This window comes from Marmota marmota, unplaced genomic scaffold (assembly GCF_001458135.2).
Source record: "Marmota marmota marmota unplaced genomic scaffold, marMar, whole genome shotgun sequence".
Classification (NCBI taxonomy): domain Eukaryota; kingdom Metazoa; phylum Chordata; class Mammalia; order Rodentia; family Sciuridae; genus Marmota; species Marmota marmota.
Window position 1 is genome coordinate 8,843,072 of NW_025999941.1, and position 22,909 is coordinate 8,865,980.

General features: G+C 41.2%; 1 protein-coding gene across 1 annotated transcript in view; it reads right to left on the reverse strand.

The window, feature by feature from the left end:
* Cacna2d3 (calcium voltage-gated channel auxiliary subunit alpha2delta 3) overlaps positions 1–22,909 on the reverse strand; it is a gene marked incomplete at its 5' end in the record, with an annotated part of 864,940 nt that overhangs the window by 307,503 nt on the left and 534,528 nt on the right. Inside the window, one exon of the mRNA XM_048801015.1 lies at positions 479–557. Coding sequence (XP_048656972.1) covers positions 479–557 — 79 coding nt within the window. The remainder of the gene's footprint in view (positions 1–478; positions 558–22,909) is intronic.

The window sequence follows — 22,909 nt, forward strand, 5'->3', positions numbered from 1 at the left end:
AAAAAAAAAAAAAAAAAAAAAAGGAAAAAAAAAAAGAAAAAAGAAAAAAAAGAAAGAAAGAAAAAAAAATAATGTTTTATATATATGCATATACATGTACACAAATACATATATGTTAAATTAGATTGGCGGACTAAATTGTAGTGTTCTGTAGCACAGTCAGTTAATTAGACTATACTTAACAAAAATCTAATTTATCTTTTAAAACAGTAGGAAACAGGATTTCAAATGTCCCCAACACAAAGAAATGATAGATGTTTGAAGCAACAGATATGCTAATATCCCCAATTCGATCACTGCACGTTGCATACACATGCCAAACCACACGCTGTACCCCACAAATATGTGCAAAGATTATTTGTCAATTTGAAAAATTGCAGCCTTCTCTGAGAACTCGCTCCTTTCTCAAGTATGCTGCTGATTCTGCACATCCAAGGGGAGGTGATTCAGAGCGCGGCCCGGCGGCGGGGAGACCCACCTTTGTTGGCGCAGGCCATCCACTTGAGATTGTCTGCAAAGGCGGCCTCTCGTCCAATGAGGTAGGTGAAGATCCGAACCTGAAGGGAAGACAGACACACAGGGGTGAGCGCCATTCGCTTCTCGCCATCCTGTTTAGGCCGTGTGCACGCCTCTCACACATGTGGCTCACCTTTTTAATGCTCCACACTTCCCATCTGTGGGAACATATTTAAGACATTTGAAGTACAGTCCATTAGAAATATATTCAGAACTGGGGCCTTTGATCTTTTGAGCCATATGGCACTGGTGGTAGTTGTTTTTTTCTGCATGCAGCTCACGACAGAGGAGAAGGACTTGAGAGGAGAGATAGGCAATGTCACGGATCTGGGTTTCCTCCACATGTGGACAAGGATCATGTGGGTCTGGACCAAATCCCCAGTCACTTTCCTCATTCCCATAGGAAACTCAGGGCGTGCCTTTCTTGGGAATAGGGAGGACACTGAAAGACCCTTGACGTTTCCCCTCAATGGGGAGCACGAACTGCAGACACCCTCCAACCATCTGTGGTCCCTGGCAGGATTTTAGAAGGTAATTAACTGGGACAAGAGTCTCAGTCTGTGGCCAGAAGATGGATGGTGATTCTCTTTAGTCCCTTTAGCCTTTAGTTTCCAAAGAGCAGAGAACCAGTGTAAATCCCTGGACTCTTGTTTTCTAAACTCTCTCTCTCTCCTGAGGCTAGAAGTCTTTGGGAGATTCTGCCTGTCTTGGAAACAAGGAAAAGCAAAGATCCCACCTCATACAGACAAAACTGGTTGCCACAGGCTGCCCCCTTACCTAGAGTTATTCGCTTTCCCTGTCTGGCTATTGTTTATATTCAGCTGGGCAACTCTGACTTAGGGGAAAACTGAGACCCAGTTTAGTAAAGTGATTTGTTAAGGTTCATCAAGGTTTGATCTCAAGACCGAGGTTTTCTGAGATCCAAGGATAGTGTTGGGGCCTCCTCTAAACCTCCTGGAGACACTGGCTCTTTCAGTATAGATGATCCGAATCAGTTCCAATTCCCTGGGGACAGCATTCACAGAAGCCAGGAACTGAGTCCAATCTCTCAAGATCAGGCCCAGACTTTTTCATAAATCTTTCTTTGTAAAATCTCAAATTGAAGCTCTTTAAAGGGAAAAATACTAGACTGATAAAACTTGCATCCCTCCTGGCTCTTAGCCAAAGCAAGAAAGCATAAGAAATAGTTCTTAGGAAATGAAATTAAGAGTCTATCTCTATAGGCAAAGACCCAAGATAAAGTAGCTCATTTGTTTCTGAGTAAAGGTAGCTGTATGTGCCAGCCTCCTCTGCTGTCCAGATGAGGAGCCTTAGCATAAACTGAGATCTCTCTTGGAGGCACAGTTAAAACCCCAGAAAATGCTTTGAATCACTGGCAAAACTTCTACAATTCTTGATTTAAAAGATGGCAACCTACTTGGAAAACCAGAAGGAATGCGCCAAACTTCAGATCAGACACGATTGCTCAAGAATAATTGGGCTAACAAAACCCACAATAATGAAAACCAGCACCATGACCCCCTACTATTACCACTATTATGGCTTCTACAATCAGTGCCATCCTGTGGGTCAGGTACCAGGCTAAGAGATTTATAGGCATTATGTTTATTTTGTTGGTTTGAGTTTCATTTTATTACATTTGAAGGAAGATCAGGATCATGCTTAATATTTCCATTTATGTACATTCCAAGTCTTCCAGTGGACTGACCTCCTTATCTGAATAGAAATGGTGTGGAAGTGACTTGTTGTATCTCTGCCTATAAAATAAACATAATCAAACAGAACTGCATTTGTGCCCTGCATTTTCCACGATAATGCCTTTCAACTGACCACAAAAGAAAAGGGTTTTTTTTACTTCAAAGTGGAAAATATTTGGGAGAGCAATTGAACAAAATCTATAGCATTCTATATTTTTAAAGTTTTGACCCAGAAATTCTAGTTCTAGCCATTTATCTGTAGCTGGGATTACAAATAGTCTATGAAAACCCTTATGGTTTGGATCTGAAGTATACGCTCAACAGCCCCTGTGTTGAAAGCATGGTCCCCAATGCTCAGAGGTGGAGCTTTTAGACAATGATTGGATCATGAGGGCTCTGACCTCATCAGTGGATTAATCCACTCCATAACTGAATGAACTACTGGGAGATGGAGGAAGCAGGTCACCAAAGACATGCCCTAGAAGGGTTTATATTCTCCCTTACCCCTTTCTTTCTCTCTCTGCTTCCTGTCTGCCATGAGGTGAGCAGTTTTTCTCCACCATGTCTTTCAGCCATGATATTCTGCCTTGGAGCCAGCTACCATGGACTGAGACCTCTGAAATTGTGAGCCAAAATAAACTTGTTCTCCTCTAAGTTTTTCTTGTCTGATATTTTGGTCACAACAATGAAAAGACAACAGAGACTAATCGATGTCAAAGATGACATGAGGTGGTACAAGTATTGGAAAGTGCATGACTTCTGGAAGCCCTAGAGTTCATATTTTAACATTTTTACAAATACACAATGAAGAAATCTGTAAGGACATAGGAAGAACACATGTAGGAGTTAAAACCAAATCCAGAAAGAGATGATAAAAGTATAAGGGTGTTTCTTGATAGCTTATTGGTTAAAAATTTAAGGCGCATTCAGGTGGTACAATATCATGTAACCCTCTGTTTCCCCCATTATGAATTGGCAAGGGGAAAAAGGAAAGTTATAAGATATTGTATAGCAGAGAATTTTATTCTTTTTTTAAAGGGGACTTGCACTATTTATAATCTTTTGTATTATTTGAGAGATTGATCTTACAAATATATAAGCATTGATTTAATGATGAAACCTCGTTTTAAGTGAAAAGAAAGCAATGACCCTGCAATTTCCTGAATTTGGAAATTCCTAGGAAGGACCTAGGAAGAACACATGTAGGAGTTAAAACCAAACCCAGAAAGAGATGAAGATGTAGAGATGAAGTCCTGGCCTTTCCTATTCTAGCAAATGAGAAAACCTCTATGAGTAATACAAATGGCTCCCCGTTTCCCTCATTAACAGATTCTGTAACCTGATGGATTTTATTTCCAACCATTGAGGTTTCTTTCCTAAGAAGTGCCACCAAACCAACTTTCAATGGTTTGCCTTGAGGCTAACTGCTTTTCTCCTGTGGCAAGGAGGCTTAGCAGAGCCTGACCTGGGGGAGTCCTGAAAACAAAGGTGCACAGCACAGACAAGTATGGACAAGAGCCCCAGCACAGTTCACGGAACACAGTAAAGTACCCCAAGAACCAGCCAGATCTTTGTACTCTTCATCTGCAGCCCCGCAAGGCACCACTTTCATTAAACGCTGCTGAAAGGCAGGGATGAAAAATGTCTACATCCACCTAATTAGTTCATTTCGATCTTCCATTTTGGTTTGGATGGTCTTTCTGTGTTCTACAAACCCAATTAAGCTTAATAAAATGTTGGGATGTAGACTTTCAAAGTTCAAAGTCATTTACTTTAATCTATTTAGGATAAAATTTCCCAAATGAGACAAACAAAAAACTCGATCCAGTTTTCTCCAAAAAGCAGATTATGCTGCTTATTAAAGTAGAGGCAGTCCCCATCAGAAACATAGAGGGGCACCATTCCCCTCAACCTATAGTGAGTAGAGAGGATGAGCTTGCCAAGTTAAAGAATCAGAGTCTCTTCTTTTTGCAGCCATTAGAATAGGCAGAGGGAAGCAGGGTGTGTTGCACATGTCTGTAATCCCAGCAGCTCAGGAGGCTGAGACAGGAGGATGGTAAGTTCAAAGCCAGCCTCAGCAATTTAGGGAGGCCCTAAGCAACTCAGTGAGATCCTTGTCTCTAAATAAAATACAAAAAAGGGGCTGAGGATGTGGCTCAAGTGGTTAAGCGCCCCTGGGTTCAATCCCTGGTACCAAAAAAAAAAAAAAAGGGAATAGGGGGAGGGAAGTGGCCTTGAATGGGATTACAACAGGGCAACTGCTTGGCCAATGGAAAGGTGTTGTGGCCCAGGTAGCTGCCTTTCACAAGGAAGGGAAAATCTGTGAAAGGGAGAAGCTGGGATCTGATTGACTCACGATGCAGGGAAAGTCACCAGTGAAAAGGAGGAGCATCCCATCAACTGTCTGTCCAATGTCACTTCTGAGTGCCTACCACCCTCCACATTAGGGACCATTCCATGAGGACAAGTAGATTCTATCCTCATGGAGTTCATATTTTCTTGGGAGTGAAACAGGAATAAATGGCAAATTCATATTCAATATTTATGTGTTGGATTAAAAGCTTATGAAGAAAACATAAGCAAGAAAACAAAGCAAGAAAAGGTAATGAAAACTGGGTTGAGTTGGGGGTGGGGTTGCTGCTCTTTTAGAAGAGAGGAAATGAAGGCCTTCCTGACAAGGTGATATTTGAGCAGGGATCTGGAAAGAAGCAGGGTAGGGAAGAGGGGATACACCATACTGGGAAAGAACATTTCAGGGGAACAAAAGGAATGCTTGAAGTAGTAAGTGAGGAGGCCATTGTGAATGGAGAGGGGTCACCTAGGAGAGGCTGTAGGGTCTGCAGCCCACTAGTAAAGCATGGAGTAGAACCACAGAAGGGACTCAGCAGAGCCTGGCATGGGCTGACACATGACATAAAAGGGTCACTCTAATTGCACTGGGAGGCAGAGGCCATGGAAAATTGTGCTCAGCTAGCAGGCCACTAGATTACCCTGATGTTTTTATAATTCTGACCATCTAGGTCCTGGTCAAGAACATTTCCATCAGAACTTCTAGAGGCAGGGCTCAACCTTTAATCTCCCAATGGAGATTCTACCATGCTGCCTGCCATGTTTGAGAACTGCAGTCAGAAAGACAAGGATTGAAACAGAGATACTAAATAGGAGGTCACTGCCGTGTTCCTGGCAAGAGAGGACAGTGGCCCTGGCCAGAGCAATGGGATGAGGAGTCTCTGGGCATCAGAATCACCAGAAGTCTCAAATCACAGGTTGTAAATGGAATTCCAGGCACCAGCCCTCCAGAGATTCAGAATAAGTAGGTGCAGGCACTTATACTTCACCTCCATTTTTTAAAGATTTTTTTTTGGTTGTAGATGGACACAATATATTTATTTATTTATTATGTGGTGCTGAGGATTGAACCCAGTGCCTCACATGTGCAAGGCAGGCACTCCACCACTGAACCACAGCCCTAGCCCCACCTCCATTTTTTAAATTGTGCCTACATAGTGAATGGGCAATTAAGATCACCTTAGAACACAGGTGGTCTAAGCCCAGCATTTTGAAGATGAGTCCTGAACAAAGGGAAGTGGGCCTGAGAATTAAAAAAAAAAATCACATAAGTTATTTCCCAGAAAGCTGTTTCTATAGATACTTAGAATTGAGGCAAAACTTTAAGAAATTTATAATCTAGTGGGTGGTTAAAAAAAAATAGCTGAGCTGGAACAAGATGACATTTTTAAAGAAGCTGTGTCAATCTAAGAAGTCAGGAACATCAGACACAAGCCAAATTTGGCAAGTAGGGTCGGCTAATTGCACTTTTTTCTTTCCCAAAGAAAGGGCAGATCTACCCCCAGCACTCTGCAGCTGCTGAGCTAGGTCCTCACACCTGCAGTAGCTATAGTTTCTCCCTAAAATTTCTATAACCCGTCCTTCTCCCAGATGCAGGGGAAACTTCTAGGGACAGAACTCTCAGGAGATTTCATATGTGATCTATGCTTTTATACAAAAAAGAAGGCAGTGGGGTGTGGTGGTACATGCCTGTAATCCTAGAGACTCAAAGAGGCTAAGGCAGAAGGATCGTGATTTCAAAGCCAGCCTCGGGAACTTAGAAAGGCCCTAAGCAACTTGGCAAGACCCTGTCTCAAAATAAAGCATAAAGAGGGCTGGGGATGTGGCTTGGTGGTTAAGTACCCCTGGATCCAATTCCTAGTACCAAAAAAAAAAGCAATCTTTTATTTTAAAACATAACTTAACTCCAAATCCATTATTTCCATGTTTGAAAACATGAAGTTTATATGGATTATATGTGCAAATGACATTTGCCATAAGAATCCTCTTGTACCCCTGGGTGCTCCCACACACGGGTTCTAAAGTTTAATTCAGTGAAGGGGAAGCGTCTGCATTAGGCATATGGAATTGCCCTCAGGTCTACTCACCTGCTCAAGTCTTTGGACTCACTCTCCAGCTCCATTTATTCCCTAAAATCCCTCTAGGACTTCTCAAAGCAATGAAAGACTTCGGTTGAAAGAAAGAGGTCCCCTGACATCTTTATGTCTTAAAGTCAACTCAGTGCGACTGAATACGTTTTTCATCTATATCTCCCCGAAAGACGTTCCTAATGGACTTCTATCGTCATTTGGCTGTTTCTATGATTTCTGGTGCAGGAAAGCATTGCAGAATAAAATCTTTAATCTCTAAGCAGAAGCGGAGGCCTGGAACCTGATTATTCTCTCTCTCTCTCTCTCTCTCTCTCTCTCTCTCTCTCTCTCTCACACACACACACACACACACACACACACACACACACACAAAATGCTTCATAAATCCCTGCCAATACTTATCTTCATGAAAATGCCAGAAGAGCAGAGATGGGCTCAGAGAAGGTTGACTCCACAGGAAACTGTTTTATTGAGCAGGCTGCTTTAATCTAGCAGCCATCATGCTCATAATAAAAGAAGAAACATCCTTATCCAGAGGATGAGAGAGACAACGAAGGTAACACTGCCCTGAGCAGCAATAAACTGGGATGAATTGAATTAGATTACAAAAGTAATAAAGTTTCAGCCAATGAATATCATAGATCATTATGAAAAATGAACTGTCATTTTGGGGATGCTCTATGAGTCTGTAGAATCTTTTTCCTCTCAAGCAAAAATGCCTGGTAGCTCATGTGTGGTATTGAAAATATCCCATTTCTGAAAAAATAAAATTGTCATTTGTAATCTTCTGGCCAGGGGGAAGACAGTTTATAGTTTCCTGGCTTTGGGTTTTGTCAGGTTTTGTGAAGGAGATAGGTGTCTCTTGGCCACCCAGAGGCAATGCCCTGGGGTTGGTAGAGAAACAAAGGTGAATAGATGCGACAAAAATGGATCAGTAAGAAGTCACACCAGGAGCAGCTTCAGAGGTGAGTGATACACTTTATTGATTGCATTCATGGGGCAGAGACAGAGTATTCACCGTTTTAAAATTTTTCTGTATTTTTAATGCTCTGATATCTGGGGCCTTGCTGATCTTGAAAGAAATGCTCCTCCCAGAGTGAGCTAATTCCCAGAGAGAGTAGACAACTTGCCTACAAGTGCACCTTTGAAAGGCTAAATCCTCCACCATTCCTGCTCCCAACCAGTCATTTCATCAGATTCACAGTAGTGGCCATTTCCCACTGCCTAACCACCCCAGAGCCAGGATCAGACAAGGAGACAGCCCCTGTACCCTGGGGCTGACATTACTCAGACAAGCCAATCCTCAAACTGCTCTCCTTGGTTCATCTTTCTCTTCCCTTGGAAACCACAATAAAGTCACCAGTCCTCTAGTTTCCTGCCCACTCATCTTGTCTCTGTGCTTCATGTGTGACCCTTCATGGTCTGACTTGACTTCTGCTTCTTGGAAGCTATGAACATAATAAACTGCTTCCTTATGACAGTCCTTTGTGCTTTATTGGCCCTGATTAAACACATTCTAGATACCCCTGAAACAAGCAGCAATCAGGAGTCCAGGACTCCAGGTGGGTCCGATGCTGCATTTACTTGCTGGGTGATCTTGAGAGAGTAGTTTAAGCCTTTTGAGCTGTGCTTTCAGCACCCCTAATGTGGATCACCCACTGTAATCAACAGCAACTAAGATATAAGGGGTGAAAGGACAGGTCAGAGCAGTGAATTTCAGTAAGCTAGTGGCATCCCACCTGTGTATCAGGCAACCTGCTGCAGCAAAACTAAACCAAAAAGTCATCTATCCATAGACACCTTTCTCACTCTAGCCAGAAGTATGGTTGAAAAGGAAATTGACTCTTGAAGGCAATGAAGGGGATTTTTCCCAAGAGGAGGGGTTAGCACTGATGTTTGCCATTATCAGGGACAATGGGATTATTATTATTCCTAACACAGAGTAGCACTGCCGTTATAATGATTACAACTTTTATTAACCTCTGGAGAGTCCCAAAATCCAATGAGATTTTGGCTGAAGCTACAGATCCCTTCTTCCTCTCTGAAAATTCTCAAAGTTACACACAATTTCAGATGATTCATGAGGTTTGAGGTCCTCTTCCACCAAAGCCCAGCCCTACATTCTCTAGAAACTCTGGATCCCAGATTAAGAATCCTTATGTCTCTTATATCATACTATAAATTCCTCAAAAATAAGTTGTGTTCTTTGAACAATCAAGATGGGCTCTCCCCCTACAGAATGGGAGAAAATCTTTGCCACCTGCATTTCAGATAGAGAATTAATTTCCAGGATATATAAAGAACTCAAAATTTTAACACCAAAAAAACCCCACCAAATAATCCAATCAATAAAAGGGCAAAGAAACTGAGCAGACACTTCCAGAAGAAGAAATATGATTGGTCAATAAATATATGAAAAAATGTTCAATATCACTAGCAATTAGAGAAATGTAAATTAAAACTGCACTGAAGATTTCATCTTATTCCAGTCAGAATGGCAATTATCAAGCATACAAGTAACAATAAATGTTGTCTAGGATGTAGGGGAAAAGGTACACTCATACATTGCTGGTGGAAATGCAAATTGGTGCAACCAGTCTGGAAAGCAGTATTGAGATTTCTCAGGAAACTTGGAATGGAACCACCATTTGACCAAGTTTTTCCACTCTTTAGCACATACCCAACGGACTTAAAATCAGTATACTACAGTGACACAGCCACATCAATGTTTAAAGCAGATCGATTCACAATAGCTAAACTATGGAGCCAAACTAGGTGCCCTTCAACAGATGAATGGATACAGAAAATGTGATAGATATACACAATGACATATTACTCAGCCATAAAGAAGAATGAAATTATGGCATTTGTTAGTAAATGAATGGAACTTAAGACTATCATGTTAAGTGAAATAAGCCAATCCCCCCCCCAAAACAAACAAACAAACAAACAAAAAAACCCCCAAAACAACAACAAAAACAAAGGCAAAATGTTCTCTCTGATAAGCAGATGCTAACACGCAAGTGGAAGGGCTGGGGGGAGAGGGAAGAACATAATATTCATTGGATTAGATAAAGGGGAATGAAGGGAAGGTAAGAGGAATGGGAATAGAAAAGACTGTAGAATGAATTGGCCATAACTTCCCTACATGCATAAATGAATATACCACCAATGTAACTCTATATCATATACAACCACAGAATGGGATATCATACTCCATGTTTGTATAATGTGTCAAAATATACTCCACTGACATGTATAAGTATAAAGGACAAATAAAAAAATAAAAAGTTTTAAAAAGATGGGCTCTATCATGGAAAGTGTTCATTGAAGTAAGAAAAAAGTTCATTTTTTAAATTTATGTGACCATTCTGTGATGATTAAGAGACTACCAGATATTGTCTACCCATGATCAGATCCATGAAAATCACATTGGCAATGAGTACTCAAAAAGGAGGTGATGTCAGGAGCCTTGAAACATGATTGTAGGTTGTACATCACATCAAAGGGTCTTTGTGTGACCACATTAATGGAGCAGGGATGGAATGGACAGGACTCCCATCTCGTTCATTTTTGAAATTCACAGAATCCAGCACAGGGTTTGGCTCAGAGACAGCATTCAAACTCTTGTTAATGTCTCAACAAGCCAATCAAATTCTCCTTCTGTTGATACTAGGGATTCGGAAACATCCTCCATTTCCAACCTTCATCGGCTACTCATGACCGGCCTAGGATCTGTATGGCTAGGAAACTCCTCTCTGCTTTCCTCATTCTCCAAGACCTCAGAAGATCAAGCGACAACAGTTCTCTGTTCAAAGATATGCCCCTTCTTCCACAGAGGCTTACAGATTCAAACCCCTGACGCTTGCGTGTACAAAGTGATCAAAGTAAGCAAAAGAGATCAGAAAGTTCCCTTATATAAAAGGGAAACTCATTAATCCACAAATTTGGATGTCAACAGTTCTCTTCATGAGACATCATGGGATCCTGTCACTCCTGGTTAGAACCTTCCATTGCTTTCCCATTACACTTGGAATATACTGTATTCTTTTCTTCCAAACCACAGCTGAGATGCTCTGGGACACCCAGAAACATGACAGACCTGCTGCTTTGCAGTCACCTTTCCCACTATCTGGAATGTTCTTTGCCTACAGTTGTGTGTGACCACCTCTCTTCCATCACAGTCACCACATCCTCCTCGCTTCTATTCTGTTTCCTTCACCTTCATTCTACTCAATATATTTAGAAGTTATCTTAATGATTTGTTTGACTATCTGAGTTATATCTATGTCTCCTTCTCAACAGAATCACAGGTGTGGTGCAGGCAGAAGGAGCACATGTGCTCAATTCAGCACCCAGCATGTAGCAGGTTCCTTTTGGGGGGTACCAGGGATTGAGCCCAGAGGCACTTAACCACTGAGACACATCCTCTGCCTTTTACATGTTTTTTATTATTATTATTTTGAGAGAGGGTCTCGCTAAGTTGCTTAGGGCCTCACTATGTTGCTGAGGCTGACTTTGAACTTGCAATCCTTCTGCCTCAGTATCCCTTGGCATGTAGTAGATTCTTAATAAGTATTAATTATGCATATTGTCTCCATTTCTTTTCACAAACTTGGAAAGTTAAAAGAAGTCAGCATGGAACATACTTGAATTTGTAAACACTGGAGCTCTTTCCTTCATTACCAACTCCATTTAATTAATACCTTCCTGTTTTTCCATGCTGATCTGCTATTAATCAGCTAGTTTTACCTTCCTGCATCTCAGGTTCCTTAGGGATTTTTTTTAAATAGATTTTTTTTATACCTTAATTTTATTTATTCATTTTTATGGGGTGCCAAGGATCAAACCCAGTGTCTCGCACATGCTAGGCAAGCGCTCTACCACTGAGCCACAACTGCAGTCTGGGATTTTTTTAAAAAAAATACTGAGAGGAAGTGATAAATATGAAGAAATATCTGGCCTTTGCTTTTGTCTATCTCATCTCAACAGTCCAGAAAAAGGGTGTCTTAACCAAGGCCTCCTACAGTGAATGATGAGTTTTATAATGTATTTCTTCCTAGAGTCTTCCCTTGATACTAGATGGAAGCTATACAAAGATTGAAGCAAATTACATTTTAAATAACTGCTTCTTTCAGGGATTACCCAGTAAAGAAAAGATCAGACACTACACTCAAAGCCAAGCCCTTGTCCTGGAGCTGCAGAGCGATTACCTGCCATGCAAACATGAGCTTTAGGTGCAGCAAATCAGGGCTGGGGCCAGCCAGGGTTACCAAACTGTCACACTATGGTGGCCCAGCTCCAATAGGAAGCCAGCTCCACATAGCACTGCAGCTCTGAATTCCCAAGCATCCATTGTCTGTCCACCTCAATCTCCTGGGAAGATGGGAGATTGCAGGCCAGGTTGAGAAAAAAGAAGTGGGGCAGACCTGAATGGAAGTTCAGACTCAAGGGTCAACCAATTGCATTAGTACTCTCCCAAATCCTGGAGATCCCAAATCCCATGAACATAAATTTATACCAATAGCATTGACCCAAGTGCTATATAAACCCATAGATGAGCACACTCAAGCAACAACCTGCTACCAGGTCACCTCTCACCTGTGGGAGTTCTGTTTCTATTCATACTTGAGTAATTCCTACTCTTCCACTTACTCATTCTCATCTGTGAATTTCACTCTTAAGCATTCAGAAAGAAGAAATTGGCAATGAGCTGCTATGGTCTGCTGCAACACTAAAGGGCACAGCCCACCGTTAGGAGCTGTAACACATTTCTTGGATTCAGAGGGCTGCAGTTCATGCAGATGCACCTGCCTGCAGAAGTAGAGAAACTCCAGTTTCAATGATACTCTTGCTATTTCAAGGGACTTTCACTGGAAGTCTCTCCCTTTGCCCCTATAGTTTGTAACAGCAGATAGATGTCACGGTTTCATGGGAACATGGGATGAGAAGGTGAATAGGTAAGCAGAATGCAGGGTTACAAAACATGATTGAGAATTGGATGCACCTATTCTCAGAACAGAGAACTTTTCCCTAGTGAGCTGTGGGGCCTTGGGCAAGTGACTTGACCTCTCTTCATCTTGTTTTCCTTTCCTGAAAATTGTTTGATGTCATAGAACTCAAATGTAAGAGCTTTGTTAAACTCATCAAATAAAGTAAAATGTTAGGGGTTGGGAGGATTAATGTCACAATAAGGAAATAGTTCTTTCTAAGACAATATCTCTGAAGGCTGCTCCTAAGAGAGAAAAATGAAATTGGGAAATGCCTTAAGGGAGTTTTTTTGGGTTTTTTTTTTTTTTTTTTTTGGTATTGGGTATTATACCTAGGGGTACTTAACCACTGAGCCACATCTACAGTCCTTTTTGTATTTTATTTAGAGACAAGGTCTCACTGAGTTGCTGAGGGCCTTGCTAAGTGGCTGAGGTTGGCTTTGAACTCCTCATCCTCCTCCCTCAGCCTCCTGAGACTGTGGGATTAAAGGCAAGTACCACTTCACCAGGCTGGGGAGTGAGTCTTGAACTTCGGTGGATTACTCTGAACTTCAGAGGAAAGCTCCTCTCTAACATTTTTCTTTCCCTGTGTTTGTCTCCCAAATTGGGGTACAGGACCAAGACCCATGTGACTGTTGGCGTAAATGGCATCCTGGTGAGCCTTCCATTCGGATTTTTGTACCACCCTGGGAGATGAGCACAGCAGCAGGGTCCAGGTCAAAGATTTAGGAGGCTGGAATTCTTCCCAAATCATTCTCAAACTCATTAAAACCAACAGCTGTTGTGAATTCTAAGATCACACAGTTGCTCTCTCCCAAGGTTCTTGTCATTTCTATTTTCCCAACTGATCTTTCCTGTCACTAAGAATTAGTCTAAAATAGCAATTTCTGCTGTCACCTCACCTATGGCCTTCTGGGACTTACTGTCAGTAAGAAAAGTCAAGGATTTGTCAGACGATCTCAAGGATATTGTTGAGGACAGTGTGCACGCCATTTTACCAGTGACACTCCAAATGTGGACAGGTAGGGACACAGCTCTTTGTGGAGGGGCCAGGGAGAACTGGTGTCTCAGAGTCGCTCACGGGGTTTTGGCAAGCTATACATGCTTATTATCTAACCTTTTCCTCCTCTGAGAGTCTTCCAAGACTCCCAGTTCCCACTATGGCTCACTGTAGAAAGCTGCTACTTTGACATCAATGAGCAGTGGTCTCAGGTGGATGGAGCAGGAAAGAGGTCAATGCTCCTAAGGTTGGAGTGGGGGCATGATTTTCATTCTGAGAAATCTCAGGGAAATTTAGTTTTTACCCTCCATCAGTCAAAGATAAATTTTATCCTAAGAAATTTATATTTTACTTCTGTAGACCATGGGTCTTACAGCTGTCCAGGGTTCCCTCTTGTATTGGCAGAGTGGCTCAATCAGAAGACTCAAACATCCTACGCAAAGACCAGGTGTTTCATGGCTCCCTTGACTTTGGTCCCACCACCCCCCCTTGTCCTTCCTATTGACCTCTAATTTGCATTATTATTTCTGTTGGATGTTTTCCACCTGCTTACCCTCCCACCCTTCCTTCCGTCAAGTATTAACTGGATGCCTGCTCCATACATACATACATCTTCCTGTAGGCTGGGGACACACTGAGGTGGAACAACCTATGTGGTCTGAGAAAGGCAAAGTGATATAAAAAATTATACATATATATAAATATATTATATACACTATATATATTAAATCAAGATATATAGAGAGATATAGATATATATCCATATGTAGATATAGATATTTAGAGAGATGCCTATCTCTCTATATAAAGATAAATATGAAAGATATATACAAAAGATACATATAAAAGATATAGGTAGAGAGTATATAGAGAGAGTGGGGGGAGAAGAGAAAGATCTAACTTTGTCATTTGCACTGGGACATGCACCTGTTTTCTCTTGGCTCAAGAAGCCTATGATGGAGCTCCAGAGTATCATCTTCTAGAACTGTGTCACCACTACATTCACTACCCACACGACATAGCTTGGTTCCCCATAGATGACACATGCATTCTTGGGCTCTATGACCCCAACTCCAGAGTCCTATAATTGCAAAGTCATTCTTTTCCTTCTCAAAGCTTCATGCATTGTGCAACAAACATTTGAAAACAAAAGAATACTTCCTGATCTTTTCCCCAAATCTTTATTCCACCAAATGGTCCTGTGGGCGATCTCCTCAATGCCCTCTCCCCTGATCCCAAGATTATAAAAGTATAAAAAATTAAGTGGTATTAGTCATATAAATAAGTTGGTAGAAAAGGCACAGTGTAATGGTTAATTTATATTATCGATTGATTGGATTAAGAGATGCCAAGTATTAAGAAAACTATGGGTGTGTTGATGAGGAATAATTGACATGTGGAATAGCCAACTGAAATGGAGATCTTCCCTAAGTGTGGGCAGCATTGACCAATAGGATGATGACTTGGATGGAATAAAAAGTTGGAAGAACAAAGAAGCAGCAGCAGATGCAAGCTCAATTCTTCTTGAACAGGTTCTTGATTGCTGTTGCGATCACCTGAGGATATCGGATTCTTGCTTCTTCATTTTTCCAAAGCAGACTCTGACAGTGATTCTCCAGAGGGCTTAGGTCTCTGACTAGGATAGCACCATTGATCTCTCTTGTTCTGGGGCTTCAGCCTCTTGGACTGTGCAGCTAGTGGTTCTCCCAACTCTCCACTCTGCAGACTGTCATTGTGGACTATCCAGCTTCTGGTCATGTAAACCAATAAGAAGTCCTCCTTTCGTAATTATACCTCCTGATGATTCTGTTCCTCGAGAGAAACCTGACTAAATCACACAGTAACAAAGAAGTACTGTGGAAGATGAGGTCATATATAACAACAAATCATCCCTGACCACCAGGAGTCTTGCATCCAGTGGAAAAACTATGTAAGAAGAATTTATATGAAATTCACAGGGATGGTGGAAAAGGATTCCACGGGAGGCAGCAAACAGATTGGGGAAATGCAAACCAAGAAGAGGAAAAACATAAATTACAATCCACTCCACAGTCTACAGGTAGTCTCTCTCTTGTTTCTTTACACTCATGGTTTTGTTCATTTGATAATAGTTTTTTCTAGAGTCAGGATTTTTATGGTGATAAAGAGAAGGGATAGATGGCTACTGAGCATTGGAGTGGAGCTGACTTTTTCAAAATATGTTTCCCTCCATTGGGACCCTGGAGATGGGTCAAAGTCAATGGGCCTAGTGGTTGCAGGAAGTTCACATTCTCCCAATGGAAACATCATTTGCTGGGAGATTGGAGCTTTTCTTGGAGGAATAGCTTGAGCACATGTCTCTGGTACCCCACAGCACTAGAGGGGAGGAATCAGAGCATTAGCCACAGCCTGGAAACGCACGGTTTCAAACCCACTCTGGGGGACTTCTAATGGCAGCACGTGGGAAAAGCCATCCTACCTAATGGCATGGAGAGGGAAGGAAATAACTTATTTGGAAGCTTCTTGCCAAATATAATTCTGGTGATTTTCATCTCCTCCACCAATACCACGGGACAAGCCGCCATAGCTTTTCACCTGTATGACCAGCTGGGTCTCTTACCTAGAGCACTTTCATTATTATCCAGCCCCAGAGGGACCCTTTCACAAGGGGAGTCAGAGAGCATCCTTGCTTTCCTCAAAGGCCTTCCCCTTCTTTAGGATAAAAGTCTTAAGTTCCCCATGCTCCGACTCTTGAGCTGTTCTACAATCCCATCTCAAGTTGTACCATCTACCTTACCCCAAATGCCAAATTCCCACTTGCATCCTACCTTTCTCAGCTGGCTCTTTCCTAATCCCTCTAAAACCTGAAGCTCTCTCCAGCCACAGGGTCTTTGTACATGCTACTCACACTGCACTGAAACATGTTACCATGGATACCTCCTTTTCATCCATTAGGTGTGATCATATAACTTTCTACTTCCAAAAGGCCCTCTTCTTTTAGATCTGCCCCCCCCCCCCTTCTTCTGATTTGGTCCCTATTGGCTTTCTGCATAACACTTGGTAAAATTTAGAGTTTGTCACACACAGAGAATGTAAGCTTCCTGATGCAAATATAATATCAGTTTTGTTCATTGTTTTTTTCCTCCCGAAATCTGAATCCAGTACCTGACCCATGGCAGATACCTTCAACTATTTGTCAGATAGGTAAACTAATTTGGTTAGTGCAGACTACTTAAAATTATAAACATGGCTGAGAGGGGATAATACATTGTGATATATGGAGTAAAAACAGGCTAAAAGAAATAGAAGGATTAAATGAGCATTGAGTATTAGAAGGATGTTGAGCATTGGTCCTATGCCAAATACGATTGCCTTGAGGAGTGAAGAGTTGAACCAACTGAGGTTTGGCAAGAGTGGGAACCTATTGTCGGTCCCACAGCAGATAAGTGACAACTACTGAACTCTTTTAAGGCATGTGAAATTTCAAAACTCCTATTTTTCATCCCTGAACTATGATATGAGAACACTTGTAACAGGCAAAGGACATGAACCAGCAGAATACAGAAGAAATATGCACAGCAACAAAAAATAAACAATAGAGAGAAAAGTGTTCATCATTACTCTGAAGCACAAATATAAATAATAAGAGTTTGGGTTTTTTTATCAAATTGAAAATGACTTCATAACAATGAGAATGTTGGGAAATAGTTTTTCTGCTGGTGGGAATATACATTGGCAGAAACTTTCTGAAAATAACTTGGCCATATCTAGCAAATATTTAAAATGCAGATAGCCTCTGACAGCAATCCCACTTCTACAAAACCAACCCAAGGATGCAATCTGTAACGAATCAAAGATTTAACTTAAAGGATATGTGTTGCAGTAATTTTCATATTAGAAAAAGTTACAAGAACCTAAATGCACCACAGAAGGTGATGACGCTGATTCACAAACTTTCATAAAACCCCTACAATTAATGGAAAAGTTGATCACTTGAAGACTTGGAAAGACATCACTAAGTAAACAAAATAAGTTCCAAAATGCCATACACAGCTTGATCCCACTCACTAACAAATATATCTGTATGCATGAAAAATAAAGAAAAAATAAATGCAATAGTGTCCAATGCCATAATCTTCAGAGGCTGGATAAAGGTGAGATTTCTTCCCCATGATCTGCACTTTTATAAATTTTCTACAACTAATATATAATACACTTTTTATAAGGAAAATAGTTTTAATAAAAAGAAATTCCCATTCAATTCCACTCAACAAATATTTCCAGAATATCGCTATGTGTCAGGCTCTGGGCAAATCATTAGGGATCCAATGGTGACCTAATCACTGATTCCACACAGTGACATGCATATTGGAAGTTGCACCACTTAGGGCTTAAGTATAGATAGTTAAGAATAGAAGTACAGACTATAGAAATGCTATGATATGAAACACATGTGTTTGAGTCAGCTTTTTCACTACTGCAACTAAAAGACCCAACCAGACCAATTGCAGAGGAGAAAGTTTATTTAGGGGCTCACAGTTTCAGAGATCTCAGTCCAAAGACAGCTGGCTCCATTCCTCAGGGCTTGAGGTAATGCTTAATATTATGGTGGAAGAGTAGGGCAAAGGGAAGTGGTTCACATGATGATCAGGAAACACAGAGAGATTCCACTTGGCAGATACAAAATACATACCCCAAAGTCATGCCCCCGATGCTCCCCTCCTCCAGCCACACCCCACCTGCCTTCAATTCCCACTTAGTTAATCCCATCAGGGGATTAATCCACTGATTGGGTTCAGGCTCTCATAACCCCATCATTTCTCGTTGAAGCCTTCTTGCATTGTCTCACACATGAGCTTTTGGGAAACAACTCACATCCAAACCATAACAACTTCTCATGTTCTACTGAAAATTCATTAGAAGCAGGACCATCCCATAGTTCATCGACAATGGATTAGGCCAATAGCTCTGCATGGAGGATCACTCTGGGTTATTAAGAAATGTCAAATTATCTGTATGCTTGTTGCTGAAAGTTTTTTTCCATGGGACTTCAAACTTCATTTCATTTCCTGCTTCTCTACTTTGGAAAGCTTCTGGCCTGAAAGATGTTCTGAGATCAATGTGATGGGTCAATCCTAAGAATAAATACAGATGTTTGAGATGTTGTGACTGATTTTCTCAGTGGCCATACCTCCCAAAGGGTCATCATCCACCTCTATTGTCCTATGAGAGCTAAAGAACAAAATGTAGACTCACAGGAAGTGTTGGAAGGATCCATCAAATTCTATGCTTATAAAAGATAGGCCGAGTCTGGTCTGCCATTAAAAAATCTAGAAAATGATTAAACCCATTGTAAGACAACTTTGATGCAGACTCTGGTTCATGCAGTCTATCTTGATCCTCTTCAGAGGTGATAGAACAAAGAAGAATGCCATCGTGCTACCTGTAGGTCTCCATGCTAAGGCAGAGAGGAACTGGAGGCAGTGACTTAATGGTTTCAACTCCAGCCTTGCCTCCCAGGCCTGAGGCCAGTCTCCCGACTCAGCAGATAATGAGTTTGGCAATCTCTGATAGTCTTTTCTGGATGCTAATCCCCATCACAGAACTTCTATAATGCTTGATATAATTCAATACACCTGACAGACTCATCATGAGTTTCTTCTTTTGTTATGTAATAGCCCAAAGTGAAGTTGAGGGTGGTTAATGCTCTGACAACCAGCCATTATCCCCAATAACAGGCATTCTCAAAGGATTATTGCCCTCAGAAACCATTTCGTAATAACTGGCAACTGGAAGCCCATGTAGTAAAGTAAGATGGTCTCTGAGAGTTACCATTTACTTTGCACAGATCTGTAAAGATGCTTGGAGCATCCCCAAATGAAACGCTTGGAGTGCTGAGGTATTCATGAGCCTTGACAATCTCATTTGAGCTACCCCGCAGAGTCTTCCTATTTTTATAAGACTTTTCGTCTTCTTGCCTCATCCTTGCTTTTTATATTATTCTAGCTCTTAAAAGCCAGCTTTCAGGTGAGTTCTCCTAGTCCCCGGAGCTCTCCTGTGAACAGATTTCACTGTAACCTTGCTCATTCTGTGAGGCCCCAGCGGGAAGGAAGAGCCCTTAGGAGACTGAATCTGAGGAATTTCTTTTCTGATATGCATGTCCTGACTTAACTGAATTCCCCTTTAGGAAGATGATTTGAGTTGGGTATGACAAGAGAAAAATGACTTATTGTCCTCTGCATGCAGGAGTCTAGCATTAGTCTACGGCAAAGGCAGACTTGGTTGGAGGTAGTGCGACCTATTAGTGAATCAGCCCAGCCTCCTGGTGGGGAGATTTCTTTCCAGGGAGCAGTTTTGTTTGACATAAATCCTCTCTTTAAAAACAACCTATGAATGAAATATCTCTTTAGGATACTTCTCAGAAAAGCAATCGTGCCATCCAAACTCAAACTCCAAATTCTGAGACATCAAGAAGGTAACACTTTTTTTTTTTCATGTCGCTGCTCTGATAAAAATCATGGGGTTCTTTGTACTTCATGCAGATTGCATAAATCCCAGCTGTTTGAACTCGGGCAACGTGTTCACTGATGAAATTAAATTGACATCATCTTCCTTTATCTTGACAGTTCAGATGACTGCAGGCAATTGCTGCTCTGGTGGTTGGGTTAGGATAGTCAGTGCTAAAATTATTATACTGCCTTTAAGTTTATCTTTGATTAAAAATTAAATTTAACTTCCCTTTATCATTCTCCATACTCCAACAACACGCATGTCTTCTCCAAGTTAAATCAAGATGGACTAAATATTTAATACCCTGTTCTAATTAGCTACAACTGTTACCTGATTTCTCTCTGTAAATGAATGTGAAAGGGCCCGGGAGGCCTAACGTTAACCTTCATCCACTCTCGTTATAGGAGAGAAATTACAGACTCTAATTAGATGCTTCGAATTGCAAAGAAATAGAATTTTCATAACCAGCTTATTAAAATCCTAGGGCCCCTTTGGGATAGGGCAAATTGCTTCTACCCTGAGCTGCTTATCCTGGTACAACACCATACAGAAGACTCCCGTTGTCTGCCTGACACAGCTCAGATTTCTCCCAAATTAATGAGTACGCAAATTATTCCAGCTGCCCTCTTGGCACAAGGAAAAATTGAAAATCTATGACTGCCAAGTGACGTGGGAAACTCAGCTGCTAAATAAAATCCGCTTACGGGGACACAGCTGCTAAGGTTCCTATTTACATTAAAATTACTAAATCCATGAACACAGAACAAATGTCCCAAGATAGTTAAGCAACAGTCAACACTCAGGTTAACCCTTTTCGTGTTCCAAGACCCTGAAGGCACAAGTGTCTCACACAGTAAGCCAGAAGCATGAGATCTTACCAAATCCTCTCTTTAAAAACAGCCTAGGAATGAAATAGCTCTTTCGGATACTTCTCAGAAAAGTGGCATTTCCCCACTCCCTAAGCATCAGAGTGGGAGAGCCTATGGGGATAGGTCACCAGTTGGTCCCCAGTCTGGAAATTTCTGATCAGTTTTACTTCCACTGATATCTTAGCATCGGGCAGTTGAAGCTTTCATTCTTACTGAGATGAAACATGGATGTTTGATTGGAGTTGGACCTTACATCTGCAGGATTCTCTCTTAGGGACCCTGACCTCTTGTTCTTCCAGGGTCTGCATAAAACTCTTGACAACTTAGATGTGGAAGCCTCAGGAGATGGTGCCCTACAGGTCAGCAGTCAATGAATGGTGTCTGAAACAGAAGCACTTGGCCATTTGGTGGGGCTTCTTAAGGAGACCCCTGAATAGCCCCTTCAGATGGAGAGTGTGGAGAATAAAGAATAAGAGCCAGGAGGCATTGGGGGAAATGGTCCAAGAATATAGTTACTCATTAACATGAAATTAATATGATCTTCAATTTTCCCAAATTCCAAATGTTAAGAAATTTTGTTCAAATAATTCTGAAATCCCAGATTCTTATCAACGACCTTGTCCAGATCAAAATTCTTAACCCAAAACACAAAGGCTGAACTCCCATCTAGACTCATGTCTTAGGCACATGCAAGAAATGAAACCACCAAACTTATTTCAGAGTCAGTCAAAGAAAGTGTCAGCAAGGACCATCTTTTCTTGCTGTATCTGTACGTGAATTTAAAAAAAAAATCATGAGTTATAGCCTGGATTCTCAGGCTAATCACAAAAACCTGTTTTGTTTGCCATCCTGAACATCCTGCATTGTCCAAATCATGTAGAATTAGAGAATGATGTCATCCAATAGATCAGGCTCAGGAGAAACAGATGACGACTCTATAAACACTTTTCACCCTTCAACACGTAGCCTAAACAGAATACTTCCTCCCTCAGCAAGAGAAAGATGGCAACAAATGAGATTTAAAAAACAGAATGGGGACGTGTGACCATCAACCCACAAACATTTGAAGATGATTAAGGAAGTACAGACATAAATGAAGATAAGAGGCAAAACACTGGTCTCAAAATGAAAAGAAAAAAAAAAAGGGGGACCTTGACATTGAAGGAAACCAGTACAAAGTCAGTTTCAATTACATGGTGATGCTGGTGATCCACGCCATTGCCCTCCACATTTCGGCTTGCATTCAAGTGTCTGTCTAAATACCTGAGCTCCCTTTCAGCAGTGCTGCCTGGTTTAAAATCTTAGGACTCAGATATTTTAACATCTAATCTTGGAATTCTGGGTCCTGCTGAAAACCCCCAATTTTAAAGAGGTGGGATTTGTAGGTGTTTCCCAAAGAGGTATGTCCTATTGTCCCAAGAAAGACAGAATTCTCCCAAATCTTTGCCTATCATTTTCATCATGACCCTTCTGAATCTTCTAGGACCAATAGGAGCCATGGGCAGGTTCTGGATCAAAAGCAAAATTAGTATAACGTGCTCTTGAACAAAGAGTGGAAGATGTAAATAACCATGACCTGGAAAAAGCATGTTCACATTTTATCTTGCCTTTGACAATTGGAGACATAAACACAAGTGGTCTTCAATAGCATTGGGGGTTACACAGTCTTAAAAAAAATAACACTAATATGTGGGGTCAGGAGAAACTATTGGATAACAAGCACAGAATCAAATACCAATTATCCATTCCAATAAGAATAGTTACATGGTGCATATAAAACATCAAAGAATCCTGCTATCCATTTCAGAAGGTGGTGTGAGTTTGCATGATGGCAAATCTTTCCTAATCTTTTAGAAGCAATGTTAGTCTGGAAATGTTAAAAAAAAAAAAAAGTATATACAGACACCCC